Consider the following 20839-nt stretch of genomic DNA (forward strand, 5'->3'; position numbering starts at 1 on the left):
AAAAACACTACACCATTGGTAGTTACATATCTGTTGATATATTCTAATCAAATGAAATGTGTCGATATATTTTTAAAGACTGATTTTTTAAAACCTCGGTCGTGAATGGTGAGAGAAGCATTAGATCAGTGGGTGACGCCACTGAGAAGCATTATACATCCATCCCCACCCACTTGCACATTTCACATCACAATCTGTCTCGCATATTATAATATCCACACACACCTAATAGCTAGCTATATGATACAAACCAAATACCATTTGCTACATAATTGAGTAGCAAGTATAAATCCATCCTGGCCACAAAAGAGCCAAAAAAGAAAAAGAAAAAAAAACCGAGAATTGTAAGAAGAAAGGTGCCACGCGCTGAACAGAGATTCTAATCTCAAAACCTGTCCATTCCTATTTGGCTATTTCCTTCCTTCCTTCCTTCCATTGTTAATATATTCACTCAAACTCACAGACCCCTCTCTCTCTCTCTCTCACAGGTCCTGCCGCTCCATTCAAGGTAAACTTGCACCTGATTTACTTGTATTTATCTTCTTCGATTCCTTTCTATATTTATCATTTCAAGACACCCAAATATATCCAGTATGCGAGTTGTTAAAGTTTCAACCTTTACTGCTTTGGATCGTTGGTTGTATTGATTTTGTCATGAGATTGAATCAAGTTACTGTGATTAATGAATAAATACACTACACACACTTGGGTTTGTAATTTTAATTTTATGTGCTTCCCTCCTGATCAGATTGCTGCTACTTCCGAATCTGTGTACTGATCCATTGACCATAAAAGATCCAATCTTCCCTTGCGTGTTTTGATGGCTTCATGGGTTTTTAGTCATCTTTTTCGTTTCAATATATGTGATCACATTTTGTTTTGTTTCTCCTAATTAGTTTGAGTTTAGTAGATATATATTTATTCAGTTGTTCTAATAGCCGAGGACTTCGACCCTCTCCAATTGAGTTTCTGTAGTTTGATTCTTGGAATGAATGAATCTGGAAATCTAGGAAACATATGCATATAGGAACGCACAGTAATCATATACGAATGTGTGGTAACAGATGAAAAACTGCTATGGACCCTAAGTTTGATTAGTTTTTTCAAGCAGTTGATTATTGTGAAATCTCATCACAAGAAACTTCTTTTTATACTTGGTTTTTCTTGTTTCATATTCTAACATTTTCTTAGCAACATTTCTATTTGCTTAATGCAATCAAGATTTCTGTAGTCTTTGATTGCTTATATTTATCAGAGTTAGAAATTTAAGTTTATAAAACAGACAATCCATTGTGGTATTTAGCCTTGTGCATGAAAAACCAAAACTGTATTTGATGGTGCTGAAATGGAAAGCCAAGTTTAGAAGCCCATATTACTGGTCTGATAATTACTGTGATCTCTATCTAATCCTGAAGGTGCTTGGGGACAAATGGCCTTGGTTACAACTGCTGAAGTCTGCGATGCACATTCGTCGCTCATTGTAAGTGGTGAGCTTCGGGTGCTTGAGCCGATCTTTCAGATATATGGGCGGCGGCAGGTCTTCTCTGGACAAGTAGTTACCTTAAAGGTATTCGAAGACAATGTTCTGGTTCGTGCCTTTCTTGAGGAGAAAGGCAATGGCAGAGTTCTTGTTGTGGACGGGGGTGGAAGCAAGCGGTGTGCAATATTGGGTGGCAACCCTGTAGTTCAAGCCCAGAATAATGGCTGGGCTGGTATAGTGGTCAATGGCTGCATAAGAGATGTTGATGAGATTAATGGCTGTGACATTGGGGTGAGAGCTCTGGCTTCCCATCCAATGAAGGCCAATAAGAAGGGAACCGGAGAGAAGCAAGTACCGATAACCATTGCTGGGACAAGGATCAACGATGGGGAATGGCTTTATGCAGACACCGATGGAATTCTGATTTCTCATACTGAGCTATCTGTGTGATTCTCAACACCCTCTGGAATTGATCGTCTCCCTTGGAAAACAAGCTAGTCCCTGCAGCATAAAGTTTCTCAGTTCTGGATGTATGTTTTTCTACTATTGTAACTTGGTTGTATTGCTTCCTTAATTGCGATAATTTACCGTATTCAGCGACGTACATGATGATCAATATAAATTATGTTCTGGTTTCTGTTTCTACTTACCATTCTTAAGTATATCTTTGATTTTGACTCTTCTTCAATACTGTACATCTTTTGGGTAAAGGCAACAGAAAATGTTGCTTTGACATATACCGTGATAGTGCTACTATAAGTAATGACTATGTTGCTTGAAGTTGTTGCTTTGGCATATAGACCAACAGAAAATTACTACACCTAGGATTAGTAAGAAATCGCTAAAAGTTCAAGGATCTTTCATGGGATCATAGGCCAACTTGGTCGTCTTTGTCTAATAGAAATTAAAACGTAATCTACAAGCCCTGCACATATAACAACCAAACCCAACCATTCAAAGGTGTAAGTAACTACACCCTGGTGGTCATGAAGTAGTACCCAATCAAAGCTCCTAACTAAGTACACACTGATTCCGAGTCCCCAACATCTTCTTCCGCAGTTACAGTACTTGCATCTTCTCGAGTACTCATACTAATCGTTGATGGTGCAGATGAGGTGCCAACAGTCTCACTTGGTAAATCCGTTTGCAAATAGATTGCCTTTCTTTTGCTTCTGCTCCGCTGCCACTTTCTCAACAACTCTGAAATATCCTCACTCTGATCAGAATCATCTTTAAGTGTCGTTGTGGCCTCTTTAGGCACTCGAAGGGGTCTTCGCCGTCTTACTTCAGTACTCGCCCCTCTATCTCTTTGAACATGATCAGTAGTTGATCGGTCATGATTAACACGATTAGCAACATAATTCGCCGCAGTTTTGATCATTGTCACTGGTGACAAGAGTGGTCTACAACACGTTACATAAGTTATTACGAATATAGTGTAACAATACAAAGAGGCCCAGACATAGAGCGTCCATTTCCAACTGCGCACCAATTGCTTTGTCCAAGGCAGCTGTGAATTCAAAACAATTTCAGCCTCATACAACTGTGGAAGATGTGAGGTACCAGCTCTTGGACTTAATGTTATTCTTATTGCTCGGGTTCTTGGATAAGTCCCTTCCTTGTGCCTCAGTATTTGTACTGCTATCTTCTGGGTTTCTCCAGAAATGCCCAGTATCAGAGGTACACCCATAAGAAATGTTCTTGTGAGTCGAATTGGGAGGCTTCTAAATCGTAGCATACATGGCTGGCTTGACTTGGCAATCACATCACCATTAGCTGATAATACTTCTGCAGTCATCTGATTCAATAATAGATAACTGATTACTAATTAGAAAACATCTGAATCAATAATTTTATGGTGCAATATTTTTGGACGTCCATGTGTTTTGGTTAAACTGTAATTGAGTTTTTCGAATAAATTGCAGAATAGAGTTGAGCATGGACCAAAGTTGCAATCTAATCGACCAAAACACGCATGCATGGAGCGAGCACACAAATCTCTTTAAGTTGATCATCATATCGGGCTTATAATCATACCTGAAACACCCCAATGTGCCTATTAAAATCAGACTCCGGCATCAAAAGCTCCAGAGACACAGTAAAAGTGTGTCCAACAGGAACCCCCATAGCCATACGCTTACTGTTGCTGCTAATAATCTTGAAGTAGTCAGCACCACTCCCAGCAGCTAACCCTGATCCCCCGAACACAAACACCGATTTGGGATGAGCTAGGGTGTAATCAAAGTACAAACTCTCCCTAACAACCACAGGCTCTTCCAGCCAGAGCCGCACCAAAGCAACTCCCACAATTGTGGCCAGAATCAAAAGCATAAACAACACCATGCAGACATAGGCGGCCCCGAGAACTCCAAAGCCGAGCTTCTTGATGAGGACGACTGCGCCGTGTGTGATGGTGGAGGGGGCTTTTTGGACGGCGGACTCGACCGTCTCCTTGGCCTGCTCGACTTGGTGGTAAGACTCGTAGGCGAAAGAGAAGATGGAGAGTATGGGGTGACATAAAACAAGGATGGAGTTGTAAATCAAATCAGCTTGTAAAGACACTAGCTTTGGGAACCACTCTGATGGCTTTGGTATCAGATACTTGTCTTCGTCTTCTTCATCATCATAAGGCTCTAAAGTTGGTGTTTCCAGTAATGGAGCTGGTTCCATAACTAGTGTGATTACTGTGAGAGAGAGCAGGAGAGGTAGCTAGAGATAGACACTCATGGAGTCATAGAAAGAGTATCAAAGTTGAGAGAGCTCCACCTGTGCAATGTGCATGAAGGGAGAAGATGAAACGTGGTACTGTTGTCTTACCACTTGACATCTGTTGTCAAACAGGTCAGGTCATAAGGAAAATCCGAAAATATTTTCTTAAAATCGAACAAGAAAAAGGCTCGAGCTTTTGTTCTTGTTTACTTGGGCTCTCCGTCTTTGTTCCAGTCTTTGCGTCTTTGGGCTTTCACAAAAAGAATCTCCTTCCCAAAAAGATTGGACGAAAAATCTTCTCCAAAAAACAAAATTAAATCGAAAAATGTATGTCGTGAAGGAATCGGAGATGGTATATGCTTCAAAGTTCAAGCCAACCCCTAAGCGGATGCTTTGCCTTAAATTTGGAACCAGTCAGGATGTTTAACAAACATAATTCTATCAAAAAATTGACGCTTACTTCTTCGAAAAAGAAATAGCATAACAGTCTCGTAGAACTCATCACATTGAGAGAAATGGCCGGCTTGCAAATGCATTCAAGTTCGGAAGCATCGAACTATGTATTTAAAGTCGACTCGTGATAAAACATGCTCTGGAATTAACTTACGAAATTCAATTTATAACGACGTTGTGCGTGTAAGTTGTTAGATTTAGATAAAAGAGACTTAATGCTTGTGTTAACTTTCACTTGAGATTCATGAATTGTTTTAATTAGCAAATATGTTTATAGATAGCTAAGAAGTAAATTCTATTGAGAAGTCGTTGGAAATGAATAACATTTCTCATAATTAGGAAAACCCATTAAAGCAATCACGAGTTAGTCCTTTGACTAATACATTTTTGAATTCAAACAAACAAATATGGTAGCCGTTAAGCACTTAATTATAATCATAATGAGCTACAAAACTAAATCCAATACCTTCTAAAAAAAAAAAAAACTAAATCCAATACACAATAAACATAGTTGAAGACTTGAAGACCCTGGACTTTAATTTCAACACTCCCAAGAAAATAATTGATTTTTCTGGTATTGTACAAATTAGAAAAAAAAGAGTTAAGAACTACAACTGAACCATAAAAGCTGACAGCATATATTGCGGAACTGTATGGTAGCCACGTGTCCCCTTCTAACCGCTTATTGTTTTGGATGATACAAAACATAACATCCCACTCAACATTTGCGGCTAGCCAAGAACACTCTAACAGTCACTCACTACTTTCAAGTCCCTAAAGCAAATTATGACACAAATCATCAACTAATCCCTCTTAATGATTAGTTCCCAATTTATCAAAATACAGAAATCAATTTATCAAAATACAGATTTTTTTTTTCTTCAAAATATTGTACGTGTTTAATGGATTACTAATATTTAGTAAGATAATTGATAAAGAAATTATATCGAAGTAGAAACATTAGACGTGTCATTCATGTATGAAATGAATTACGAAAAACGAAGCGTCAGATCCAATGTTTCGGAATTATTGTTAAAATTTTAAGAGATACTTACTCTAAAAGGATATTGGAAAGTTAGATAAGGTTAAACTTATAGAGTTTGAGAAAACATGAAGAAACAAAAATGTTTGATTTGGATTTGTAATTGTAAAATGTATTTTCTTCAAATTATAGTTAAATGGAAGGAGAAAAGAAAGAGAAGCGTGAGAGAAAGCCAAAAAAAAAAAAAACAAAGTTCATCTTTATCACAATTCACCACAAAACCCAGGAGGGCGGGTCCCACAGAATTTTTTGGGCAACTGACGAATTCTATTTCTTCTCTTATGTTTTCAAGAAGGAAAAACATTGTACACACCCTGTCTCCTTCTCTTCTCCCTCTATAAATTTGCTCTCGGAGGAAAATCACAGAGTTTCATTCTTTTCTTCATTTTCATTAAAATCTCCATTGAAACCTGACAGTCTTCTTCTTCTTCAATCCCTCTCATTTCATTTCTCGTATCAAAGCAATAATGAAAAGGTTTCAGCTCCACAATCACTAAACAAGGAGCTGAGACCAACCCAGAACCAAAGACTCCTCACACTCACAGCCTTGTCACTCTACCAAAACATATATTCCTTTCATTCATTCCTTCATTGATAACAGTAACCATATGGGATTTTTAAGGACAATGGAGCAAGCACACGATGTGGTCGTTGCAGAGAACAAAGCCAAATATGGAGGTGGTGGCGGTAGCGTTAGCATAGCCGAGAGGAGGGCAGCCAAGTGTGGATTCAATGCGGAGAGGATCAATACGGCGCGTTTCAGGAGGACCAACACCAGCCCTCTGCCGTCGCCGGTGGAGAGGTCTCCTTGCCACCTCACTATTCCTCCCGGCATCAGTCCCACCGCTTTGCTCGACTCCCCCATGATGCTCCCCAATTCTCAGGTAAAATGAATTCTCTTAAATTTTCTGTTTATTTAATCTTCTTTTGCTTTGGAGCTGGATGAGTGATAGATTTTATCTTTGGTGAAAAATGGCTGATCAATGAAACTTAACCCTCATATATATATGTGTGTGTGTGTGTGTGTGTGTATGTTGGTTCTTCTGTCATTTCTAGCGTCTGTTGATTCAATATGTGAAGCTGTGTGTCTTGCTCTTGCTCTTGTTGGAAATTGTTAACGAGACCAAAATGGCTTAAAATAAATGCCAAAACAGAACAAACACAGTGATTCTTCGAGATGACAATGTTAATTATGAGCTGCTATTCTTCAACCAATATGCATGCTAGCTACCTGTTGGTTTAAATAGATATCGTTTCTTATGCACTGAGGTTTGCTTGTCTCTGTTCTTTCTGAGTATGATATAGTTTTAATCTGTATGTAGCTTCTTACTCCCTGTTTCTAGGTTTCTATGATGTGATCATGTGATTGCAAAATCACAGTATGATCAAGAATCCTCTCACATGCTTGGAAGGACCGTCCAATTCGTTCATTTTTACCTTAAACTAACATTCCTAACTTATTACCTTAAACTAGGCTTTTCTTGGTTTTCTAACATATGAATCTAGAAGCACATGTAAAAGAGTGATGGAGAAGGTGGTTTTCATTACTAGAATCTCTAGATTCTGTACTGTACTTGACGCTGACTTCTTTTTTCTTTTTGATATCATGGAATATATTAGGCCATGTATTCTAGGATAGCAGCAAATAGGTTTAAATATGAAGATGCAAGGCAACGAATTCCACATTTCACATTTGCACATAAGTGCAGGTAGCTGAGCTAAAACACAGTAACAGAAATCAACAAGGAAAATGAACACTGTGGATGGTGATAGTTACAGTGTAGTGAGCAAGGCATAGTTGTATTGTTTTATGTGGAGGATGGAAGAAGTAAATTGTGGAAAGCTTCAAGTGTTGTCTAAGTATATCTTCCTGATGCTGTTTGATATGTGATCTTTAACTCATTTGTCGTTCTTCCAGGCATTGCCATCTCCCACTACCGGAACTTTTCCATTGCTTCCTCCTAGTGATGACAGTTCAATGCTGAGATCTGCAACTAATGAAGATGTTCGTAGAGGGAGTGGTTTTGATTCATCCTTCATGTTGAAGAGTCAAGGAGATCCTAAGTATCTGCCAGGTTATTCTGGTTTTGAAAATCAGGTAATGGTTTCATGTCTTGAATCTTTAAATTTGGTGGAAAACAGAAACAACTACATGCATGCCCACCATCTAATGAGATATTTGATATAATTATTTTCAATAGAATCTGACAGTTTTTCCATTGCATTTTTTCTCAGGGATCTAATGTTGACTATCAAGCTCTTGTTTTGGAGCAACAGCCAATGGATTTTGATTTCCCGATGGAATTTCCTGAAGAAGTGAATGCAAAGCACTATGCTGTTGATCCATCTAATGATGTTAAGAATTTAAATAGTGTGGTAATGAATGAGAGCTGTGTTGACTTGCAAATGCCTCATTCCAGCTTAGCTTCATTTCCCAAAGAAGTTATTCATGGGGAGGATGTTGGGACCCATCAACTTTTGGAAGGAGACCATAAAGGGTATCCATCTCTGGGAATGGCAAGGAATTCAGAGGATGGATACAATTGGAGGAAGTATGGGCAGAAACAGGTTAAAGGTAGTGAATATCCAAGGAGCTACTATAAGTGCACACATCCAAATTGTCAGGTGAAGAAAAAGGTGGAACGATCCTTTGATGGTCAAATAACAGAAATCATTTACAAGGGAGCTCCTCATAACCATGCACAACCTCAGCCTAATCGACGAGCTGCAGCATCACTTGGATCAGCATTTTCATTTGATGAGATGTCAGAGATGGGTGAGGGCAATAGAACCTCTGTCAAAGTTGACAGTGACTCACTTTGGGCAAAGATTCAGTCTGGTGAGGATATTAAGAGTGGTTATGATGGGAGGCCTGATGGTCTGGAAAGGACTTCCTCAGCATCCGTTGTTACTGATCTTTCTGATCCATTATCGGCTAACCAAGGAAAATCCCCGGGTATCTTTGAATCTGCAGACACTCCGGAGTTTTCATCCACACTTGCTAGTGTTGATGAAGATGACCAGGCCACCCTACGGAGCATATCACTTGGAGAGGATGCAGATAATGAAGAATCTGACTCAAAAAGAAGGTACACCCATTTATCTTCTAGATGTCTATTTCTAAACCAAATGAACATGCAGAAAAAAAATAAATTATCTCACGTATTGGTTTAACATTTCAGAAAGAAAGATAGCTGCATGATTGAAACAAGTATAGCTTCCAGGGCTGTCCGTGAACCAAGAGTGGTTGTCCAAATTGAGAGTGAAATCGACATACTTGATGATGGCTACCGTTGGCGGAAGTATGGACAAAAAGTTGTCAAAGGAAATCCAAACCCCAGGTATGCTATTACTGATTAGTACTACTTCATGACCTTTTAATGGTTTTGGTATGACAGTGCTTGTTTTAGTTTCCAGTAGACAGATGATTATGTTGGCTGTGATCTTCTGAAAATATCTTCTTAACATTTTGGGAATTCTTACTAATTTGAGGTGTAGTAGTTATCTGTTGGTATATATAACAAAGAGTAGTACATATGAAAAACAGCAAGTTCCAGCAAACAGTAGTCATCAGTTGTAGTGCTTTTGTCACTTTATCTAAAAGATGTACAGAATGAAACGTTGTAATTGTAAGCGTTATCTGATGGCTGTCAATGAAATTGAAGACAGAACTTAAGCTGAATTACAATGTTAAACTGAAACAGAAACCAGAACATAATTTATAGATTGATTTTGTTTCTGAATATTGATGAGATTTGGCGCTTGTAGTTCCGATTGTAATATGTAAGCAATTAATCTTTTTACTTACTCTCTGTCGTGTAGGAGCTACTACAAATGTACAAGTGCGGGATGCTTAGTAAGGAAGCATGTGGAAAGGGCCTCCCATGATCTGAAATTCGTAATTACTACATACGAGGGAAAACACAACCATGAAGTGCCTGCAGCCAGAAACAGTAATCATATAAACTCAAGCAGTGCAAATGTACATCCACCTACTCAGTCAGCACTGGCGTTATCCAGAAATACCAGCATTCCAAAACCTGAGACACAAGTACAAGATCTTGCGCCTCATTTTGATAGAAAACCAGAATTTCATGACGAATACCTGCGACCTACTTATCTTGGGAATTTCAACAATGACTTGAAATTTGGAGCTTCCTCCATCTACCAAATGAAGTTCCCACCTCTTCATAATGCAATGCCATATGGCTCCTTTGGTCTAAATGCTCCTCATCACAATGTGGCTCACCAGGCTGGTTCTGTTGTCCCAGACTTCTCCTCCATGTCACTGCCCTTGAATCTTCCCCCATCTGGGAATCTTGGTCTCGCAGGTTTTGATTTCAATAATGGAAAGTCAGTTTATCCAGTGCAGCCTTATGTCTCAGGACAGCAGCTCCAGGAGAATGAGTTAAGGTACCTGAAGCCAAAACAAGAGCAGAAGGATGATGGCCTTTATGATGCCTGCAGCCTGCCTATCATTGATCAGGGAAATGCATCATTGTCACCATCCTCATCTTTACTCTATCACAGAATGATGGGAAGCTATTCATCATAAGTTTTTAGTTTTTGTTCCGAAGCAAGTGAGGCAGACTCTGCTAGCCTAACTTATTTTCTTTCAATTTCGCTACTGTCATAGTTTCTTCTTGTTTTCTGAGAAAATACCTATACAAAATTTGGAACTAGAGTTTACTGTTTCTTCATCAAATTTATCAATAGAAAAAATTAATACAGTCACAGAAATTGATCCTCTCTCTGTTATGTTTAGCTTGCTGAAGTCCTGAACCCATTCAGGTGGAAGTTGCAAATGTAATCTTTAGAAGTTGCAAATGTAATGTGTATCATAAATAATATGGCACATATCTCTCTTGGGATTCCAGCATCGTTGAACCATTTGTATTAAACCATTAAACACAGATGTCATTGTATCACTCAGATGCCAAGAACCAACCATTTGTATTTAAACCATACCCAGATGCCAAAATACCAAACCCTAGTGAGCTATTCATTCATTAAGAATCCAAATCAGTAAGACCAAGAATCAGAACACAAATAATCACCATCTTGATTATCATAGGCATAAGAACACAAATATACATCATCATCAGTCCACACCTCCACCCATACCCATCAGCACTATTCCCATACCCATCAATCTAACCCCAAACACAAACACAAAGAAAGGACTGAAAACAAGACAACCCATCTTCCTTGCTCTTCTTCTTCTTCTTCTTCTTATTAGGCTCCTTCTTCACTTCTTGAGGCTGCCGCGAACGCCGGGCTTGGGCTTTTCAGCTGGAGCCTGGCTGGTGCTGGTGCTGGTGCTGGCGTGGCGATTCACAATCTTCTCCTCGTCGAAGGGAATCTTCGCATGCTTCGAGTCGTGGTGAATCTGCATCGACTTGACGTCCGGCGCCGTTATCTTGCAGTGAGGGCACTCGTACTTGGCGTGTCCGCCTTTGTCCTGCCCGGTCCGGTCAGCGATTCCGGCCTTCCCGCCACCGCGATTCGTCGTCGCCGCGTCGATCTTCGCCTGGATCTCCTTCGCCGTGTGCTTCTTCGGCTTCGCCTTCCCCGTCATCGTTGCTCCGACGGCCGCACACTCACACACACACTGAGAGAAACCCTAACGCTAACCTTAATTTGGGGGAGGAAGAAAGAAAGAGATTAAAAGAGTCCGTGTGTGTGCGAGTGCCTTTGCGATCCTTTATATATAGGGCTTATCCTGCCTTTCTTGGTGACTCGGTGCGGCCAGGTCTATGTGAGATCGGTGACGTGGTCCAATTGTGTTGCACTCCCTGGGCTGGACCATTTATTCCCCCTGCCCGGTTTGTTTTGTTTGCCCTACTCATCGCCTTATAGTAGGGCAATTTAGCTTATTTCTGCCTCTCATACACTGAAAACACTTTTTTTTTTTTTTCCTCAAAAAAAAAAAAAAAGAAGTGAAAGAGAATTATAATTTATTGATTGTGGCGGAATTAGAAATTTGTGTAACAACTTAGTGTAGTAATGTTGGTCGAGCAGCCTAACATAGAACTCTCATGTCGTAGGGTTCGAGTCTCAATTACTACCAGTTTGAGGGGCCTTCAGGTTTGAAGGGCCTTCAGGTTTTTGCATCTGCGGCGGGAGATTAGTCTGGTTTTACTAGAATATCCTCGTGAATATCATACTGGAAGTGTGTGTTATTAACTCAAATTGTGTATTAAATGAGGTGATATGCATTGACCTTTGTCCCGTTTTACACGTGTCTCTCAGTCTTTCAACATATCTAGCCCATCCTCTCTTTTACCTTTACTAGGACCCCTGTCCCTTTTGCCAATGTTGCAAGTTCTAGGCTTTTGTTAATGTCCAGGTGAAGATCATGACAGCACTTGAACAATTCAGGGAGCGTAATTGGTACTAGCACAAACTTTTAATTTATTACAATGTCTAGCAGTAGCCAACGACAAAATTGGTGGTGCATTATGAGTTGGACAAAGTTAAATTAGTCCTCCTTTCATGTGGCCTGTACCATCAAAAATTAAAGTTCCCACCAAAACCAAATGACATTATATGATCCGAGGGTGTTTAAGGGATAGACAGAGTACAAGTACCAAGAATTTACTGGTCTTTATCAATTAGAAAGAAAAGAGATGAACAAATCTTGTTGTTTGTACAGAAGAAAATTGGTCTGTACCAATTACCAATTGCCATCACATTTCCGAAACAAATAAGCAGATACCAAGTGAAGAAGATGAAAACAAGTGTAAAAAAGGATGTTTTAAGCTGTGTAAAAGAGAAGACAAGGATAATAACTGTCTTGACTCATATTGTACCCAACAAAGAGAGGTCTAAGTGAGACTAGTAGCAAGCAAAATCAGGATAAAGGGCCCTCCAACTCCAAGCTAGGTTAAACTTTCATGGTTTGGGGCTTCTGTATCTTCTCATCTCTGTACACCAACCGCCTCTTGTTAGAACCGTAACCTTGATACTGGTAGATAATGCTGTAAAGGCATTGCCTCAAGCGCATTATGTCAAATGCCTCTATGAATTTCAAATCTGTTGGCCTCGACTTCACCCCAGCAAATCGCTGGTACTCCTCAAACACAGAAGACAAACACCAATTCTGAAATTTTCGCAGGCAACCAACAAGACAACCAGTCCGATGCTGTACGAACAAATTGCAAACAGAAGGTCAGAACTGCCATATTGGATCCGAAGGCATATGAATTCAAAGAGTTCCAGTAATTAACCATAAAAGGTTGTACATATCAGCTAACAAGTCCTGAGCTAATACTAATTTGAACTGTAGTTTTTATGATGTAGAACAATCGGAGAAGGTTAGTGTTGATTTCTAGCTAGAATCTAGCAACGCAAATTTGCCAGGACAAGACTTTTCATTACTCATTTCAGTATCAAGTCAAGTCAACCGAAGTCTTGTTAGACAGCAGAGTCCAGAATACAGCTGGTTGTTTCAGGAAACTATATCTTTCATAGAAGAAAACAGCTTTCTTACCAACCTACAGCTGGTCATTGGTTACAATGGTGAAGTGTGCATATTGGTTGAATAAAGAAATCCAAATTGCTTTAGTTATCATCACATCATATTGCGCCCAATAAGTTCATTTCTATTCTATTCTTTGTAAAAGTCCTTTCGAGAAAATGAACAATGATATGGATACTAAAATGAGCTATAGAGAAACACATATCATCATCATTTCAAGAAAAGAGAAATAACAGCATAGAGTAGAAATGTTAGAACGTATAACAATCAAATCAGTTTGCTGATACCGTTACCAACAGACTTGATCCCTAGCACAGATCCAGCAGTGAAACAAGATATTTTAAGAGCATAGGGTATCTAGTTGAACATAAAAAGCTTACCTTCCCACGCTTGCAATGGATCAACACAGGATGGTTTCTCACATCTACAAACCCAAAGAGTAAATGTTAGAAATGATACAGTTACATAGATAAAAGAAAAGGTTAAATAATAATGAATTGTCTATGTTAGACTCGCACCAATCAAGATTTTCAAAGCCTCCAAGATAGTATCCTTGGGAATAGCTACAGACTCCTGCATATGCAAATGGCCATGAACTTATCAACACAAATGCAATAGAACCAATACTCTATCAAATGCCATTAAGCCGAAGCCTACTGCTTCCATTTCAACTAAAGTCTAAAACTGAATTTCAACTAAAGTCAAATACCACCAAAAATGCAAACATTAGAACAAATTATACCACAAAAGAAAAAGCAGAAAGGAACAGCATTTTACCGTCTTTCCCTCGATTCCGAATTGGAGGAGCCGAATGTTTTGAGAGCGAAGAAACTCCAAATTCTCCTCTGGATATGGCTCAGGACACAAATATCTGCTCCAAATCACACACAATCAATTCACATTCAGAAGCCACATTTTTCATTTTTCATTTTTCTTCAACAAAATTTATATGAACTTTACATAATTCAACAAAATTGACATACATTGATCAAAAGATTCAAACTTGCACACGAGCAGTGAAAAAGCATGCGATCAAGAAACCTGAGGATGCCGAATTGAATTGAGGAGGGAGGGGGACTTACATGATTGATCGGAGATTGAGGGACTTGAGGAAAGGGAAGTTGGCCGGCTGAGGGAAGCCAGATCTGAAAATGCCGTCCTCCACCATCGAGAAATTGATCGGCGGCTCCAAAACGTCGTCGTGGTCGTTCATCTTGTTCTGCTTCTCCATCGTCATCGTCATCGTCATCTCGTCCCCCCTCTCTTGCTTTCTTTTCTTCTTCAATGCAGCAGAGCTCGCTCACAATTTCTAATGTCAAGAAAAAAAACTAAAGGAGCTCATGGTTTTGAGGTCTAAGCGAAACGACGGCGTTTGCGGATTCAGGGTTTCGCTTCTTCTGATTCTCGTGAAAAACAAAGAAAAAAAGAAAAAGCCAAAGTGATTGAATTGGATTTGGACTAGTATCTATCTTGAATATAAAGAGTCTGAGGTTGTTGTGGACTTTGTCTTCTCACATTTTCGTTCTTCGTCTTTCAACATTTTTACTCATTATTTATACAAAACCCCTCTAATTTTCCTCATGCTAATTTTTTTTTTTTTTTTTTTTTCAATTTTGGTGTTCTATTTCTTATTTTTAGTAAACCCACAATTTTTGTTGCTGTCACTCTTTTTTGGGTAATGTAGGTTACTAATTGAGACAATCCAACGGAAAAATTCTAGAGGAAGTGATACAAATGCTGTTAAATAGATATTGTGGGTTATAAGTGTTGGGTGTAAATAAAAACTAACCGTTCGTTCCGTTTGAGATTTATAGGGTTTAGAGATTCTTTTTTTTTTTTTTTTTGGTAAACACGATTAAGCTTTACACCACCAATTACTAATAAATCCACAAATTGATAACTAAAATTAACTTGAGTTGTTGACACGTATTAATAGATATAGATAACTAATTTTTCAGGTTGTACATACCTAAACATACTCAAGTAATGTTTCTCATACTCCAATCCGAAAAGACCGATCGTAGTGACCTTAGCCCATAAAGACCGACTTATTGAACTCCTTTATTATAGATTTTTCTTCATATTTGTACAAAATATTTAAACGTCTTATTTTCATCATCAAAGTGATGCAAAGACTCTAATTTAATTGTCTGGAATGATTGAAATTTGTACATACTACACACAAGATTTGTCATGTGATATTGTTATAAACTAGGGGAAATTTGGTAATTGCGGTTTGGTGTTTTCGTTGAAACCGACCACTTTGGTTTCAAGCTTCTAGAAATCGAACTAAAATTCAATAAATCCAACCAATATATTATCCATATTTGAGCCAAGTCTGGCCATATATATAGGGAGAATTCCACAAATTGTCACTCAACTATGACTCATTCGACACTTTGGTCACTCAAGTTTCAAATATATCACTTTGGTCACTCAAGTATTACACTGTCATTCACAAAAGTCACCCAAGGGGCATTTTTTCTCACAACAAAGTGACTTTTGTGAATGACAGTGTAATACTTGAGTGACCAAAGTGATATATTTGAAACTTGAGTGACCAAAGTGTCGAATGAGTCATAGTTGAGTGACCAAAGTGACTATTCTCCCTTTGTAGAATTCAGCCTTACTAAGTTACTAATTAAGCCTTTCAAACAAAAACAAAAAAAGTTACTAATTAAGAGATGTTTTAATGGTCTACAAGTCATAATTTGTTCCGCATAGATGAATGTTTTATTTAAATTTGGTTAATTGAAATTTTGGAACCTTCATTTTCTCCTTTACTAAGTTATGTTGGGAATTGGGATGATAAGAAACTTGGTGGTGAAGGAATAAGGATCCCCAAGTGGGTTTGAGAAAAGGTAATTAAGAGACTAGTTGATTCTTGTGCAAATTCAGATATGAATCCGTATAAATTTTTTGACTGATGGAGCCATCAGACCGAGTCATAGGGGAAAAGGCCATTGCTTTAAACATGCATATTGAAAAGTTGCTGTGTCTTCTTCCTAGATATTCATTGGATTTGTACATCAGCAAGCTTTATATCCTCGAATAGGATCATCCAGTATCATTCATATGAGATTCCGAGCTCCTTCTATGGCGCGCTGCTTTTGATTTTGGTTAGGTTGACCCTTTCTTTATCTTCCAAGTATATATGGCTTTCTTATACAGAATCAGAATCCAATTGGCTCTTGAAAGTTTTTGTTTGAAAAATTCCAGTGGTCACCCAGTACTCATGAAGAACCTAATACCTATACTTTAATCATATGACTTGTCAAAACCCATATGCATATTCAAGGATGTTTGTTAGTTTGCTCCTCATTGCTTGGAAGCTAGCTTTTTTTTTTTTTTTTTTTTTTTGTCAACAGTTTAGAGTATCCAAAGGCTTATTAGGCCAAACTCTAAAGATTAATCCCTCGACACATGTGAAATGTTTCAACTGTGCATTGCAACACAATGTCTTACTACTTTAACAACTTCGTGAGTCGAATGCGGGTAGTAGAGTTCCCAACCAGGACGCTCAATCAGTAAGCCAAATGCAGTGTTTAAAAAATTTAGATCATTTCTCGATTTATAAGTGTCATCCTTGCACAGGGCTCTATGCTAATCTTTATCTTTCTAATTTCAGCAAACTTGTTTTTAATAATTAAAATGAAAAAAAGAAAGAATGGTGGGTGGGTGGGTCTGTAGGCTATAGTGAAGCAGGCTGCAGCTAAACGCTGACTTGTTTAGCAAGTCTGTGGGCTGTTAGTGATTTTAAAGCAGGCTCAGCTAAGCAAACCAAACTGATTGACAAAACCCCCAAAGTCCACATGAGCCCAACCAATCTCAAAACCCAAATGATTTATATTTTCCAATTTTCATAACAAAAAGGAAAATAGAGTGAAACCACATAAAAATAAAAGGAGTTTGGATAAGGGATAAGATTTTGGTTGCAGTTGATCCAATGAAATCAGAGGGGTCTATGCCAACCACAATCTTCTACTCACTCACACTCGGCAAGGCTACTCCAATATCATAATATCTCACTTTGGGGCTTTCACTTTGTCTCTCACCACTTCTCTTCTGCTACCCCCACCGTACAATTGTTAACTCGGAACTTGATCAAAGCAGAAAGCTATGGCCAGTGCTTCACCAATGGCCAGCCAGCTCAAGTCCAGCTTCACCTCCCCAGTCTCTAGAGCTTTGCTTGTTCCCAAGGGCCTCTCTGCCTCTCCGCTCAGGCTCTTGCCTTCTAAGAGGTCCTCTTCCTTCACCATCAAAGCCACCCAAACCGACAAGGTATGCATGCGACTCTTGTATTATGAAGCTAACTGATTAACTCGATCTTGAACCCTATATTTAGAATGTAGTGCGACACATGAATCATACTGCTGATTAACTCGATCTTGAACCCTAAATCTAGAACGTAGTGCGACATATGAATCTTACTGCCCGGTAAATATATGTTATTAACACTCTTGAAAAGTAATTCACTCGAAGTATCAAGTACATTTTATAATCTACTACTATTTACAACAATTGTTTGATGGAACCTGCAGCCATTCCAAGTGATTCAGCCAATCAATGGTGACCCCTTCATTGGAAGCTTGGAGACTCCAGTGACATCCAGCCCTTTGATTGCATGGTACCTCTCCAACCTCCCAGCCTACAGGACAGCAGTGAGCCCACTTTTGAGGGGAATTGAGGTGGGCCTGGCCCATGGATTCCTCTTGGTCGGCCCATTCGTCAAGGCAGGCCCATTGAGGAACACTGAAGTGGCTGGGGCAGCTGGCTCCTTGGCAGCTGCTGGTCTTGTTGTCATCCTCAGCGTTTGCTTGACCATGTACGGAATTGCATCCTTCAAGGAGGGAGACCCGTCAACAGCTCCATCTTTGACCTTGACCGGCCGCAAGAAGGAGCCGGACCAGCTCCAGACCGCTGAGGGATGGGCCAAATTCACCGGAGGGTTCTTTTTCGGAGGGATTTCGGGTGTCACTTGGGCTTACTTCCTCCTCTATGTCATAAACCTTCCTTACTACGTCAAGTAGACTCACAACATTTGCTTCGATCTACTGTTCAACCTGTAATGAATGTCATGTATGCTACAATTGTTTGTGAAAATCGTATATCTTAAGCTTAACACTTAATTTGTCACTTTAATTAATTTATGTTTACCGCTCGTCAAAGCTACACTTTCAACTCATTATTACCATGTCAGTTGTCACCTAAGATAGCTTGCTTCCTTGCTCGTTTGTTGGCCATATATAGTCATCCCTCCTCGACTCACCTGGTTTCGTTTTTTAACAGAAATCTTTCTTCCTTGGTTATTATCATAATTTTCCTCTACAATAACTGTTTCAACACATGCTATGCACGTGATAGATTACTAGCTTTTTAAATAGAATGTGAGAAATTACTAGGTAGTAGTAAATAGTTGAAGAAAGTAAATGTTGAATGCCACATCTCACATTATATATTTATAATATGTATCATCATCACTTATCTCATCACAACATTAAAGCACCAAGAGACCAATACGTGGAAATCTAAGTAGGGAAGACAGAGAACTCTGGTTTGGATCTGGCAATGATTTACAGTGTTAAATATATAATCACATATCGATCCATCAATCCATGAATTAATGGACAAGTATTCATGAAGAGGAGCCATTGAAATTGACATTGACATTGACAGCATCACCATCAGGTTGTGAAGGCCTCGAGAGCTCAAACTGCCTCCAAGAAACAGGAGATATGAGATCATCCCAACAGTCCTTATGAATTGGGTCAGTTGTTGCAGCAGAAGCAGAACCATCCAAACCTATGTGTGTCACATGCTTCACATCTGTAGGACACCCTATTTCCATATCCATTTCCAGTTCTTCTTCTTCTTCCATTTCATCCTTGTACACTATCATGTACAAGAAACAGGGCACCAGAGTAAATAAAAATCACAATTATCAATCTAGATTGGACAAATGATACCCCATTTCTAGAGACTTACCAAACAATTGAGAAAAATTCTTGAAACCCTTGGAGAGCCTATGTATACCAACAGATATGTTTGGTTTTGAAAGAGCGAGGGATCTAAATGAGTTCTTCATGTTCTCGCCACTTGATAAGCTATCTCCTTCCTCCTCTTCCTCTTCTTCTTCTTTGGTTCCTTCACACAGATCATTAATTATTTAGAATAAACGTACAGATGAATATGCTAGCTAATTAAAATTCAAAACATTGTATAAATGTGTGATCAGAGTCTGAGAGAGACTTATTGGAGATGGATTTGTATCTGATTTTGATCTTCTGGGCTGTTGTTGTGCACCAACAGCAATGCTTGATTCAGAAACACAACCAATGGTGAAAGGAAGAAGCACAAGTCTTTCCATTCTTTCTCTCATGTTACAATCAACAACTTGAGAGAATGAGAGAGGATGTTGAGAAATTGGCGTTTGAGGAAAATGCAACTTCGGAAGTGGAAATATGGTTTGTTAAAATAGTGTATGCACTGACTTTGTTATCAAGTTACAATAATTGTACGTGTAGAAAAGTCACAAGTCACATACGCAAGTCTGTTTGGTAGCTCAGATTTGGAAGGATAAGTGATTCTTTATTACATTAACATTTGCAATACAAAACTCCAAGTGATGGCTATGTTTGGACGTGAAATCCACACTAACAAGGCTCAGTTGTGAAGTTTAACCTAATAGACAGGATAAACCACTTTTAGTTGGTTTCTCCACTTCACTTACCTCATAAGCCACCAATTTCCACTTGTCCTTTGTTTTTTTTGTTTTGTTTTTGGGTTTGTTCAACTTTGTTTACTTAGTTTGGACTCTACCTTTTGAAGTAGTGAATACTAAGCTATCTCTCTTGGTGTTACAATCAAGCTCACGGCTTAGGCCTATTTCTTAGAAGCAGGGCATATATGATTGATTGCAAGAATAGAAAAACAGAACCTTGGAGGAAGAAAGCTACGGTTGTGTTACCAACCTTAAATCGACTATATGTATATATGTATAAAATTGATGAATCAACAAACTCTGAGGTTGACTGGAGCTCCATTTGATACTGAGATTAGCGAGCTCAATCTATCTTGGAGATTTAACTTTCGAGCAAAACAGTGAAATAAATTAGACATTTTACCAATAATCTCCACAGGAGCAGCTCCCATGCTTAAAATGATGAAACCGATGAAGGTCTCTGACAATTATTTCCCTATCTAAAAGCTGAGAAGTATATTTAATGAAGTTGTGACAATCACTACACACTCTAAGGTTCTTCATTATCCGAATAGGTATCCCAGAAGATGTGCTAATGATGCCATAGGCAATTGCAAGCTTTTCACTGTGATGACCAAGAAGTACTTCTCCTTGTTCTTCTTCTACGTCCTGCATCACCAGCTTTGCATCCATTGAATACCCGATTGCCTTCAGTCTTGCAATAAGTTCGTCTAAGTATGAATATATCTCAGTGCAATGTGGATGACACCGGTCTCCCATCACGAAGGAGTGGACATGATTCTTCAGTTGGATCCATGATTGACCGGGGACTTTGTTAATTCCTCTCTGTTGCATCAACCTCCTCATTTCAGCTGCTTCTTCCCATCTGTGATTCACAGCACACATGTTTGACATCAAAACATAAGGCCCCTCATCAGAAGGTTCGAGTTGGAGTAGCTTTTCAGAAACCCACTT

At 39.0% G+C, this 20839-nt stretch overlaps 7 protein-coding genes and 1 non-coding gene across 8 annotated transcripts; 3 read left to right on the plus strand and 5 right to left on the minus strand.

Moving 5' to 3' along the window:
• Positions 1-345: 345 nt before the first annotated feature.
• On the plus strand, positions 346-2125 carry LOC133722112 (putative 4-hydroxy-4-methyl-2-oxoglutarate aldolase 2). Its single transcript, XM_062148927.1, has 2 exons — positions 346-508; positions 1416-2125. Exon 2 carries the CDS (start codon positions 1430-1432, stop codon positions 1928-1930), a length of 501 nt encoding a protein of 166 aa, XP_062004911.1. The 5' UTR covers positions 346-508; positions 1416-1429; the 3' UTR covers positions 1931-2125.
• Positions 2126-2419: 294 nt separating this feature from the next.
• Positions 2420-4210, minus strand: LOC133720239 (seipin-1). The gene is made up of 2 exons (XM_062146452.1): positions 3518-4210; positions 2420-3278 (listed from the first exon to the last, which is right to left on the minus strand). Exons 1-2 carry the CDS (start codon positions 4148-4150, stop codon positions 2496-2498), a joined length of 1416 nt encoding a protein of 471 aa, XP_062002436.1. The 5' UTR covers positions 4151-4210; the 3' UTR covers positions 2420-2495.
• Positions 4211-5996: 1786 nt separating this feature from the next.
• On the plus strand, positions 5997-10581 carry LOC133720494 (probable WRKY transcription factor 2). Its single transcript, XM_062146825.1, has 5 exons — positions 5997-6568; positions 7603-7782; positions 7920-8773; positions 8867-9025; positions 9507-10581. Exons 1-5 carry the CDS (start codon positions 6293-6295, stop codon positions 10237-10239), a joined length of 2202 nt encoding a protein of 733 aa, XP_062002809.1. The 5' UTR covers positions 5997-6292; the 3' UTR covers positions 10240-10581.
• A 141-nt stretch (positions 10582-10722) lies between these two features.
• LOC133720496 (protein METHYLENE BLUE SENSITIVITY 1-like) lies at positions 10723-11368 on the minus strand. Its single transcript, XM_062146827.1, has one exon. The coding sequence runs from the start codon at positions 11260-11262 to the stop codon at positions 10933-10935; it is 330 nt and encodes a 109-aa protein (XP_062002811.1). The 5' UTR covers positions 11263-11368; the 3' UTR covers positions 10723-10932.
• An 897-nt stretch (positions 11369-12265) lies between these two features.
• LOC133720495 (tyrosine-protein phosphatase DSP3-like) lies at positions 12266-14689 on the minus strand. Its single transcript, XM_062146826.1, has 5 exons — positions 14247-14689; positions 13942-14035; positions 13683-13737; positions 13545-13588; positions 12266-12828 (listed from the first exon to the last, which is right to left on the minus strand). Exons 1-5 carry the CDS (start codon positions 14411-14413, stop codon positions 12571-12573), a joined length of 618 nt encoding a protein of 205 aa, XP_062002810.1. The 5' UTR covers positions 14414-14689; the 3' UTR covers positions 12266-12570.
• A 2023-nt stretch (positions 14690-16712) lies between these two features.
• LOC133724035 (U6 spliceosomal RNA) lies at positions 16713-16810 on the minus strand. The gene has a single exon (XR_009853452.1). It is a non-coding gene; the product is annotated as a U6 spliceosomal RNA (small nuclear RNA).
• A 332-nt stretch (positions 16811-17142) lies between these two features.
• On the plus strand, positions 17143-18293 carry LOC133722292 (photosystem I reaction center subunit XI, chloroplastic). Its single transcript, XM_062149145.1, has 2 exons — positions 17143-17445; positions 17706-18293. Exons 1-2 carry the CDS (start codon positions 17284-17286, stop codon positions 18192-18194), a joined length of 651 nt encoding a protein of 216 aa, XP_062005129.1. The 5' UTR covers positions 17143-17283; the 3' UTR covers positions 18195-18293.
• A 301-nt stretch (positions 18294-18594) lies between these two features.
• Positions 18595-19617, minus strand: LOC133722293 (CRIB domain-containing protein RIC4). Its single transcript, XM_062149146.1, has 3 exons — positions 19414-19617; positions 19150-19308; positions 18595-19056 (listed from the first exon to the last, which is right to left on the minus strand). Exons 1-3 carry the CDS (start codon positions 19541-19543, stop codon positions 18800-18802), a joined length of 546 nt encoding a protein of 181 aa, XP_062005130.1. The 5' UTR covers positions 19544-19617; the 3' UTR covers positions 18595-18799.
• Positions 19618-20839: the final 1222 nt, after the last annotated feature.

This window comes from Rosa rugosa, chromosome 7, assembly GCF_958449725.1.
Source record: "Rosa rugosa chromosome 7, drRosRugo1.1, whole genome shotgun sequence".
Taxonomy (NCBI): Eukaryota; Viridiplantae; Streptophyta; class Magnoliopsida; order Rosales; family Rosaceae; genus Rosa; species Rosa rugosa.